Consider the following 11946-nt stretch of genomic DNA (forward strand, 5'->3'; position numbering starts at 1 on the left):
TAGTCTGTAATTGTTCCCAATTCCAACAGGAAATTCCCATTATCCCTGATCCCTATCACAACATAGTAATTGGGAAAAAAAAGTGCTTGAGAATCAAACCCACATCCTGAATATATATTGAACTTGATTGCATTATCTGAACTCAGGAGTATTAATGCTGTGAATAATCTTTATATGAGAATGTCATTGATCGTTTAATTATGTGGTTTATAAGGTTATTACATTTTGGGACTGTATCTTTAAATTTGGGGCAAATGAAGGAGGTCATGTGACCTGTTCTGAATTCTGCATGCCATACGGTTGAATAATAAGAAATCAAAAGAAGGCTCAGATTGTTTTACTGAGAAGTGCAGGCTAGGTATTTACATTGGCCCCAGCTGAGTTCACAGTAAGTGAACTCTCAAAATCCCACAAAGGTGTCAAAGGTATCAGGTTGTAAACATTCCATTAAGTTCTGGAACCAAAGAGATCTGGGGTCATGAATACCATTTCTGCATTGATGTGAATTTAATATTTGATGTTGCCATGGCGAAGAAGGCAAAGAAAGTCAGTTTTGAGATCACCTGACAGACTTCCATTCAGGTCAATAGCTACCACAGACATACAAAGCAAACAGTGTTTTCCCTTTCAGAGTTGTCACAGCTGGATGCAGGAGGGAGAGTGTCTCTACTTGAACAGATGCATTTTGCAGTCTTCAGGGGATTGTCCTGACATGGCCATGGGGAAAAGGTATTCTTGTAACAGGTTTTACAGCTGGTAGGTGTTATTTTGATGAACTTAACTAGGTGCTAGTTCAATCGCAGAACTGGCTTCAGGTGTTAAATTGCCTGCTCCTATCCATTTCTCAACATGTTGAGCATTTGTACATTAATATCCTCATCAGTTATTTTAAAGCTTAAGTATTTACACTTAATAACAGACTGCATCAGGGCTCATTACACCAGAAATAAATCATTTAAATTCAAATCAGAAGTTGCGCTGAAATCAAATCTCGCTGAACATTGGCTTGTTTGCTTAGATATTTTCTGCTTGCTTTATCTGAATGGTTCATGTGAAGAATCCTCATTTGCTGGCCAGTTTTCAATCTTTTTGAATTCAAAGCAATCACAGTGAACTGCAATTCTGCATAAAATTAAAAGCTTACTTTTCCAAAGAAGTATTTGTGTAATGTTTTGAACATTTTGCTGTCATCAATAATTTATTAAAGCCAAAAATTTCACCCTTCAAACAGCAATGCTGTCTCCTTCTCCCAGTGGCTCAGAAAGCAATTACACGATGTGGTGTGGCATCGAAGTCAAGAAATCCCAGCTTTGAGTCCCGAGGGACCAAATGTAAATCTGATGTCAGGGTGGAGCGGGATGGGTGGGAAGATTCCATTGAACTTGGGCATCACATTCACAATGGGTGAGGTACTGGGGGAAGCATTGTTTGCCAAGTTGGGCAAATCAATGAAGGAGTTACATTGAAGTTAAGCACAGAAACTAATATATGCTGGTATCTACATTTCACATGAACATCCTCCTGCTTTAATTCACAAAAAATAAAAATCAGGAGTGCTCTGGAGAAAAACACACAGCTACCCATTCTCATGAAGTGAAGGAAACTAAGGACTAAATTCGCGCTGAAGTGAAGGAGTAGCTTCTGGTCGATCTTCACAAACAGAAGAAAATAAACTGCAAAGTAAAGTGGACATAAATCCAACTTCTGAGCCAGAATTAAAATTTTCTTTCCAATCTCAGCTCACTTAGATAATCAGAAACATATTGAAATTTAATACAATTTAGGCTTCGAGCTTCAGTGCAGTCAAGCTCCCAGCTGAAATAAATGCCAACATTTTTACTTCCTTTGTGCCCATCGAGTGGGAATTAAGGAGCAAGAATTCTTTGGGTCTTTGACAATTTGGAGCAAAACTAGGGGGCTTGTGCATATACGACAACCATCAGCAGATTGAATGAAGAATTTTAAGAGAAATACCTTTACCCAGAGAATGGCTCTAAAGCAGTACTCAGCACCAGAAGGAGTGGTTAAGGTGAATAGCAGTGACACATTTGAGGAGAAGCTAGGTGAATACGTTCGGAAGAAAGGTATACAGGATTACGCTGGTAAGGAAAGAAAAAGAATGGGAGGTTTTGTATAAAGTAATGGCTGTGAAAGAGTTAATATTAGAGATTGCATAGATTGTATTCAACTCCACCCAAGCTGGTAACATCACTCAGTATTGAGTGGAGATGAAGCACTCTTGCACAAGGTCCTGATTCAGGCAGATATATCACCTCTTGCTACATTTTGTTGTATAAAACAAATTCTTTCACTCATTAAACTCAACAGTGGTAAACCATCCAACACTGCTAATTAGATAGACCCTTTGACTCAGTATTAAGAAGGAAGATTGTTTACAGCACTCCACCCCAACCATAAGCATACGATCGTTTGTACCACAACATGCAAAGGGAGGAGCGTAAACAACATAAACCATTCAGGCCTAATGTAAATTCTATGTAAATGGATGAAAGAATATTGACAGCACATGGCTGAACATCTGCTCTGTTTTCTCAGAGCCACACATTCCTTGTGCAGGGACACACACATCCGAATGTTCCACCATATCATCACGAAAGGAACAAAGTTAGGCCATTTGACCCAATAAGTCTCCTGCAGTATTTGTTCAAAATTGATATGCTTTCCATCTGTATTCTTCTCCCTCTCCCCGTAACCTTTGATCTCAACTTTGACACCACACTCACAAGCATCCACTCCCCCCACCACCGACGCTCAGAAGCTATCTACAGTTCGATTTCTCTCCATCTTTCTGTCTCTCCCTTTCTTTCTCTTTCTTCTCGTTCCTTCCTTGCTCTTCTCCACTCTTTTCACTCTGCCTCCTAGATCTCGCTATGCCTTTCGCTCCCTTCTCTCTCTATTCTGTCTCTTCCTTGCCCTTTTCTCTGTCTTCTGTCTCTCTCACTTTCTCTGTCTCTCTCTTTACCTTTGCCTTCCCTTCTCTTTCTGCTTTATTTTGCCACTCACTTTCTTTTTCTTCTCTTTTGTCTCTCTTTTCTTTCAGTCTTCGAGCTCTCTCTCTGCCTCTCTGACTTTCCATTCTCACTCGTTTCCTCGCTGTGTCTCCTATGTCTCTCACTCTCTATCTGTGCACAGACAGGTATCTCTCAGCCTCCTCTCTCAGGAAGATATCTGTACACAGACTGCTGTTTCTCAGTCCCCTCACTCCCAGGAAGACACCTGTGCACTAACTGCTGTGGCTCAATCCCATCTCTCAGTATCTCAGGGAGAGATCTGTACACTGACTGATGTCTCTCAGTTCCCCCCTTCCCTCTCTCTTTCAGGGAGATATCTGTATACTGACTGCTGTCTCTCAGTCCCCTCTCTCTCTCAAACTGACTAATACCTCTGTTCCCTCTCTCTAACAGGGAGATATCTTACAGTGACTGCTGACTCTCCATCCCCTCTCTCTCAGGGAGATATCTGTAAACTTTCTGGTGTCTCTCAATCAACTTTCTCTCTCTCTCTCTGTCTCTCAAGAATTTATCTGTACACTGACTGCTGTCTCTCGGTCGCCTCTCTCTCTCAGGGCAATATCTGTTTGTTTACTGGTCTTCCTTAGTCTCCTCTCTCTCAGGGATATATCTGCATGCTGACTAATATCTCTCAGTCCTCTCTCTCTCTCTCTCTCTCTCTCTCTCACTGTCAGGGAGATAGCTGTACACCGACTGGTCTCTCTCAGGGCCCTTTCTCATTCAGGGAAATCTCTGTAGGCTGACAGGTGTCTCTCAGTCCCCCCTTTTTTTTTACAATGACTGGTATCTCACTGTCTCTTCTGTCTTAAACAGACTAGTGTCTCATTCCCCTCTCTTTATCGAGGAGATATCTTACACTGACTGGTGTCTCTCAGTTCCCTCCCTCTCTCTCTATCAGGGAGATGTCTGTACACTGTACACAACCTTTCAGTCACCAGACATGAAACGTTAACTCTGTTTTCTCCTTCACAGATGCTGCCAGACCTGCTGAGCTTTTCCAGCAACTTTGTTTTTGTTCTCGATTTACAGTATCCACAGTTCTTTTGGTTTTTATTTAGTCTCTCTCAGGGCCCTTTCTCACCCAGAGAAATATCTGTTCACTGACTGGTATCTCCTAGACTCTTCTCTTTGTTTGAATATTGATTTTTATTGAGTTCACATTCCACTATTTGCCATAGCGAGGTTCAAACCCAGGTCCCCAGAATTTGACCAGGCTTTCTTGATGAATAATCGAGTGATAATACCAGTGGGTCATTGCCTCCCTTTGTCAATAAGTTACTGAAGGTAACCCCTAGGATACAGCAAGTTATTGGGAAGGCCAATGGAATGTTAGCCTTTACCATAAGATGTCTTGAGCACAGGAGCACTGGGGTCGTGTTTCAATTGCATTGGAGCTTGGTTTGACTGAAATGGAGTGCAGTGTGCACATTTGGATCCTTATCTCAGGAAAGGTAAGAGTGAGTGTGAGAATCAATGTGTGTGCGTGAAAGAGAGCATGAGTGTGTGTACATATCTTTACCTTCATAATTCACAAGTTTCGCACAGATACCACCCAGCTGTGTTAGAAATACATTTTTATTGACACTTCTATAAGTCTCTGTCTAAGTAACATATAATTACCCTTCACAATACCAATTTACAACTTAAAGGCGAGCTTAATTTAGAATAAATTACTCTGAAAATATATAATGGACAAGACCTTCATAAAAATAACCATAATTTAAACACCTATAGAAACAGAGCTATTTAAATATTGCAAATATATTCTCAGTGTCTCCAATGTAGAAATGTTTTAACCCTGTCAGCATTTACAGCCCTAATTGTAGGCCAATCATTTCTAACAAGGATTTGCTATGTAAATATGTCACGCTCGGCACCGCCACCAGATGGTCATAGGGCGGGATTGCAGTTTGATGGATTTCTACCCAGCGTCGCCACTGGAAACGCAGACATAGAGGGGTGCTGACAACGCGCAGAAAGCTTATGAGTAGGCAATGTCCAAGGAGGGAAATCTGTTAATTCTTTGTGCAATTTCTGTGGCAGAGTAGTGCAATTGCCACATTATATTTGGTCAATTCTACCTGTTAAAGTCAGCAACTGTAAATCTCTATGTCAACTGTCATGAAGGTAGTGCAAATGCTAGCCACTAGGTGGCACGCTACAGTGAGAACATTGAGCGACAAGAGGAATCAAGACTTCATTCGAACCCCACCCCTCACCTACAGCCAGCATCCTGTGTCGGGGAGGGGGAGTGGAAGGGAGGGAGCTCTGTCACCCCCCACTCTCAGTCAGGCCGGGAACTTGTCCAAGAGGAGTGTGAAATCCCTCAGTGTACGGTCGATCCAGTGCACATACTCCCGGCAAACGAGATAGCCCCGGAGTTTCCTTTCAAAGTCAGAGGGCCTGTGGGCCTCAGAGTCCAGGGTCTTGCCGACAGTGGGCAGGGGCTGAGCCAGGCTCTCCAGCAGGGAGCGCAGGTTGGTCACGAAGCCCTGGAGTTGGGCCTGGGTGAAGGTGAGCTGCTCTGACAGCTGCCCGGGTCCCTGCCCAAGGTCCAAGGCCCGGAGGTCATCCAGCACCAGTTGCAAGTACTCCAGCTGCAGGTTGTAGACCCGGTAGGTTTCCGAAAGGCGTTCCCCGTCCGTCAGCCTGCGCCAGGCCAGGTATCCAATGGAGGGTGAGGGCAGCCCAAGGAGGAACACATCCGGGAGGGTGAAATCTGGCTCAGAGAATGGGAGGCCCATCACTGTGAGCTGCTGGGTGGATGGAGGGGTGGAGAGAGACAGAGAGAGAGAGAGGCGTCAGGGAAAACACCAAATTCACCACAGACCCCATGGAATGTTCAAATGAATACAGGAGATCAATCCCGAAACCCCCTCCCTGTTACCTCCTCCAACTCCTACGTCCTTCCCAAGCTCTGAAATCTCCTCCAGCTCCTACATCCCTCCTTATCTCTGTAAGCTCTTCCAGAAGCTGGACACTCTCCCTCCTTCAGCTCCACTCTCCTGACCCACCTTGACCACTGCTTTCCTTGGACACTGAGAAGAGGTGGGGATCTCCCAGGGTCTGGAAACATCGGGTCAAATCCTGACACGTCCGGAAGGGTGAAACTGGGCTCAGAGAATGGGAGGCCCATCACTGTGATCCATTGAGGGGGTGGAGACAGACAAAAAAATCAGGAATTATGACACAGAGGGTAACTTTGGAGGGTTCTTTTTTTTCTGACTGGGATCTGTGACCCATGGTGTTCTGTAGGGACCAGTGCTGGGAATTTTGTTGTTTGTAATAGCTATCAAAATGATTTGGATGAAAATGTCCGTGGTCTGATCAGTAAGTTTGCAGAAGACATGACAATTGTTGAAATGTGTTGTGGACAGTGAGGAAGGTTGTCAAAGGATACAGCAGGATATAGATTGATTGGAAGGTTGGGCAGAGAAATGGCAGCTGGAGTTTAATCCAGACAAGAGTGAGGTGATGTAATTGGCAGGCTAAATGCAAGAGGGAAAGTACACAGTAAATGGCAGAACCCTCAGGAACACTGATCTACAGAGGGATCTTGGTGTGCAAGTCTGCATCCAAATGCAAACGGCAACACTTTTGGATAAGGTGATAAAGAAAGCGTAGAGCATATATTCCTCCATTGGCTAGGGCATTGCATATAATAGTTGTCAAGTCTTGTTGCAGCGGTATAAGACTTTAGTTTGACCACATTTAAAGTGTTATATGCAGTTCTGGTCACCGCACCATAAGAAGGATGTGGAGAATTTGGAGAGAGTGCAAAAGAGGTTTACAAGGATGCTGCCTGGACTGGAGTGTATTAGATAAAAGGAGAGATTTGACAAACTTGGATGATTCTCCAGAGTGCCAGAGGCTGAGCAGCGACCTGATAGAAGTATATAAAATTATGAGGGGCATGGACAGGGTGTGTAGTGAGAGTCTTCTTCCCAGGCTGGTAACGTCAAAAACTTGGAGCATTGGTTTAAGGTGAGTGGGGCAAGTTGAAAGGAAATGTGCGAGTAAAGTATTTTACACAGACGGTGTCAGGTGCCTGGAATGTGCTTGCAGGAGAGGTGAGAGAAGCAGACACGATAGCAATGTTTAAGAGGCATTTAGACAGACACATGAACACATTGGGGATAGAGGGATATGAAGCACATGCAGGCAGATGGGATTTTTTTTTCAAATTCATTCATTGGATAAAGGCATCACAGGTGAGGCCAGCATTTATTGCCCATCCCTAATTAGTTTAGAATGGGCATCATGGTCAACACAGACATGATGGGCCTTAGGGTCAGATTCTCAAAGTTCCCTTAGAGGGTGTTTTCCAAGGACAGTTGGTGAGGGCCCAAATATTTCCGCCCACCGCCCAACTCGTGATCACTACCCGCCCTCCCGCCACCCGATGCCAGTCCAAAGGGTACTGCCCACTTGTGGTGATACTCACGTAGGTGCTCAGCAGAGAGGAGGCTTTCTCCTGCAGGAGGAGCAACAGGTCATGGGTCTGCCCGATTAATGTGGGCACAGCAACGGGCGCCCCCTGGGAGTGACCCAGCAGCTGGATCAGGAGAAGGCTCAGAATCCCTGTAGGAAAAGGGAGCGGGGTGGGGCAGGGTGGAGAGGGAAAAAGAGACAGTTCAGGCTGGATTATCCACCATGGATCAGGAACCTAATCCCCTCCCTCCCTAACCCTCTAACCCCCTCCAGCCCTACACCCCATCCTTACCTCTGTCACCTCCTTCAGTCCCTTCACCCTCTCCTTATCTCTGTAACCTCCTCCAGCCCCCAGACTTTTCCCTAGCTCTGTAACCTTCTCCAGCCTCTACACTCCGCTGTGTCTCTGTAACCTCCCCCAGCCCCTACACCCCTCCCTATCCCTGTAAACTCCTCTAGCCCCTACACCTCCTCCCTTTCTCTGTAATCTCCTTCATCCCCTACACCCTCCAAACTCCTGTAACCTCCACTAGCTCCTGCACCCTCCAAATTCCTGTTGGCTTGTCCAGCCTCCCACACCTCCCTATCTCTGTAAAATCCTGCAGCCCCTAGATGCCTCCATTTCTGTATAACCTCCTCTGGCGCCTACACATCTCCCTATCTACGAAATTACCCCTGGCACCTAGTCCCTATCCAATGTCAGTAGACTGTTTCAGGCCTTACACACCTCTCTACCTCAGTAACATGCTCCAGTTTGCCTACAGCCTTTCTGATTTCTGTAAATTCTCCAGCCACAACACCACTACCATTAGAGGGTCAGTGATGAGGGTGTGTCACAATGTCAGAGGGTCAGTGCTGAGGGTCGCCGCACTGTCGGCGGGTCAGTGCTGAGGAAATGCCACGGTGTTGGAGAGCCAGGGCTGAGGGAGCTCCACACTGTCAGAGGGTCAGCACTGAGGGAGCTCCAAATTGTTAGACTGTGCACACTGAGGGAGCTCTTCACTGTTGGAGGGTCAGTGCTGAGGGTGTGCCGCACTGTCGGAAGTTCAGCTCTGAGGGAGAGCCGCATTGTTGGAGGGTCACTGCTGAGGGAGCGGTGCATTGTCAGAGGGTCAGTGCTGTGGGAGTGTCACACAGTCAGACGATCAGTATTGAGGGAACAGTAACTGTCAGAGGGTCGTTGCCAAGGTAATGCTACACTGTCAGAGGGTCAGTGCTAAGGGAGTGTCACACAGTCAGTGACTCAGTGCTGATGGAGTAGGCATTTATTTGTGTCTCTTTTTCCTTTACTTTCTTTCTGTTTTCCTTTCTTCTCTCTTCATTGACATTTTCTTTTCCATGACTGAATTATTTTCTCTTTTTCTCACCAATTTTCAATGTTTTTTTTCTCTGTTTCACTTCTTCCTTCCTTACTTTCTCATATCATCCATTCCCCTTTTCTCTCCCCTTCTCTCCATCTTTTCTTCCTCCCATTATTTCTTCAGTTCTTTTTCACATTCATCCTTTACTTGTTTGTAACCTCTCTTTCTGACATCCTTCCGTCCCTCATCCTCTTCTTCCTGTCAATCCCATCTGATTCCACTCTCTGCACTCCACTCTATCCATTCTCTCCTTCTCTCTATACCTGTCTTCCTTCCCTCCTTTACTTTTGTGTCATTCCACTTCCTCTCTCTCTGCCTTCTCTTCCTCCATCTCACTCCCTCTTTCTTGCATCCACACTTTTCTCTCCCTCTGTCATTTCCTCTCTTTGCCATTCCTTCTGTTTCTCCCTTTCTTTAAAAATCTTGTTCCCTCTGTCTCTCTCTCTCTCTCCCTCCATCTCTTCGTCTCTCTCTCCCTCCTCTCTCTCTCCCTACCTCTGCCTCTCTCTATCCATCTCTCTGTCTCTTGCTCTCTCCTCCCTCTGTCTCCGTCTGGCTCCCTATCTCTCCCTTCATCTCTCCAGCCTCTCTCTCTTGCTCTTTCACTCTTTCACTCTTTCACTCACTCTTCATCTCACTCCCTCCCTTTGTTCCTCTCCCTCTGCCCCATTCTCCTTCTCTCTTTACCCCACTCCTCTCGCTCTGCCCTCCCTAACTCTCCCAACCTCTCTTTCTCTCCCTCAGTGTCCTTTGTTTCTCTCCCCCTCCTCTCCTTCTCTATTTCTGTCTCTTTGCATCCCCCTGCATGACTCCCTCCCTCCGTCTGCAGCTAATCTGCAGCAAGAGATGGTCATGAATTGAAGTACTCAGTGAAAAGAGAGAGAAAGGGAGAATGAATGTGGGAAGGTCGAGTGGGAAGGAATATGTGAGGAACTGAGTGAGGGAATGATGGGGACAGTTAGAAGGGAGGCATAAAGAGAGGAAGAGAGAAAGGGAGTGAAAAAGGAAGGGAGGAAGAGGAAAACAGGGAGGAGAAAGACAGAGAAGGAGAGGGGAGAGAATGGAAGAGAGAAAGGAAGAGAAAGAGAGAAGCAGGGAGAGAAGAAAGAGAGAGAGAAAGAAGAAAGTTAGAGCAGCAGATGGATGGAGAGCGAGAAAAAGAGGGCAAGAGAGAGGTGGAGATGAAGAAAGAGAGAGAGGAGTAGAGAAATGGATGGGGAGAGAGAGGAAAGTAAGTGGAAGAGAGGGATGGTGAGAGAGAGGGAATTAAGAAAGGGAGAGAGGTAAGGATGGAGAGAAAGGAGGTAGAGAGAGAAGGAAAGGAGGAGACAGGAAAAGAGAAAGAGGGAAGGGCGTGATAATTAGAGAGAGAGAGTACAGATGGAGCAAGAGACAGAGACAGAAAAAATGTGATGAATAGAGAGGGAGGGAAGAAGTTAGAAAGAGAGAGAGGCAGATGGAAAGAGAGGGATGGAGAGAGAGACGAAGAGGGAGAGAGAAGAGTTTTGTTGAGCGTAGTGTTGAGAAAAATTTTGCCTTACCTCGCAGATCCTGCATGGTGATCTGACTATGGTGCCTGCACCTATTGTTAATAGTTTGACTGACTGTGTGTGTGGGTTCGGGTGACATCAAAACCCTATAAATACCTCCCTGAAACGGAAAAGCTGGCTGATCACAAATTCCCAGTCCACCCCCACTGAGGTGATTGTTTTTGACAACATAATCTGTGTGGACATTTAAAGAGATTGTCCCTCAGTCTCTGTCTGGGAGAGCCATGTGTGTGAAAGTGGAACTCCCGTAAACACCTTTCTCAAATGGTCACTTATTTCCATTTATTACTCACCTAGGCATTCCGTCACAGAAATTACTCAGCACATTCTTCACAGTCCTCATCACAGCCTCCAGGTTCCTTCAAAGAAATGCAACCAAACTGCAATGAAAAGCAGTTCCTTTCACAATCAGAGGCTGAAGTGTGTGTATGTGTGTATGTGTGTGCGCGTGTGTGTGTGTCATAGAATCATAGAAACCTTACAGTATGGAAAGCAGGCCATTCAGCTCATCAAGTCCACACCGACCCTCCGAAGAGCATCCCACTCAGATCCACACCATACCCTATGCCTGCATTTCCCACCCTAGAACTATGGACGATCTAGGATAGCCATACCACCTAACCTGCACATTTTTGGACTGTCGGAGGAAACCGGACATGGACAGTTGCCTGAGGCTTGAATCAAACCTGGGTCGCTAGTGTTGTATATGTGAGAGAGAGAGAGAGTTTATGTGTGACAGAGATAGAATGTGTGTTTACCAAACTATCACCACCCTCTACTTCATGAACCAGGCTTGGTTTTGATGCTCACTCTCTCTCACTGACACACACACAGAATGTCACTTAAACAGAATCACAGACTGTCTCTCACACACACACACATACACACACACACACACACACACACACACGTGTACACAGACACCAAGTCACACATGTCAAGACTGTTTTACACACACACACACAATCTCGCAAAAAAAGCATGCAGAATCTCTCACACATAGAACATAGAACATAGAACATTACAGCGCAGTACAGGCCCTTCGGCCCTCGATGTTGCGTCGACCTGTGAAACCAATCTGAAGCCCATCTAACCTAAACTATTCCATTATCATCCATATGTTTATCCAATGACCATTTAAATGCCCTTAAAGTGGGCGAGTCTACTATTTTTGCAGGCAGGGCATTCCACGCCCTTACTACTCTCTGAGTAAAGAACCTACCTCTGACATCTGTCCTATATCTATCACCCCTCAATTTAAAGCTATGTCCCCTCGTGCTAGCCATCACCATCTGAGGAAAAAGGCTCCCACTGTCCACCCTATCTAATCCTCTGATCATCTTGTATGTCTCTATCAAGTCACCTCTTAACCTTCTTCTCTCTAACGAAAACAGCCTCAAAACCCTCAGCCTTTCCTCATAAGACCTTCCCTCCATACCAGGCAACATCCTGGTAAATCTCCTCTGCACCCTTTCCAATGCTTCCACATCCTTCCTATAATGCAGTGACCAGAACTGTACGCAATACTCCAAGTGCGGCCGCACCAGAGTTTTGTACAGCTGCAACATGACC

At 45.6% G+C, this 11946-nt stretch overlaps 1 protein-coding gene across 1 annotated transcript; it reads right to left on the bottom strand.

The window, feature by feature from the left end:
- Nucleotides 1-5320: 5320 nt before the first annotated feature.
- Nucleotides 5321-5776, bottom strand: LOC109924347 (cardiotrophin-2-like). Its single transcript, XM_020524355.1, has one exon. It carries the CDS (start codon nt 5774-5776, stop codon nt 5321-5323), a length of 456 nt encoding a protein of 151 aa, XP_020379944.1.
- Nucleotides 5777-11946: the final 6170 nt, after the last annotated feature.

The sequence above is a fragment of the Rhincodon typus genome, chromosome 49 (assembly GCF_021869965.1).
Source record: "Rhincodon typus isolate 14 chromosome 49, sRhiTyp1.1, whole genome shotgun sequence".
Taxonomy (NCBI): Eukaryota; Metazoa; Chordata; class Chondrichthyes; order Orectolobiformes; family Rhincodontidae; genus Rhincodon; species Rhincodon typus.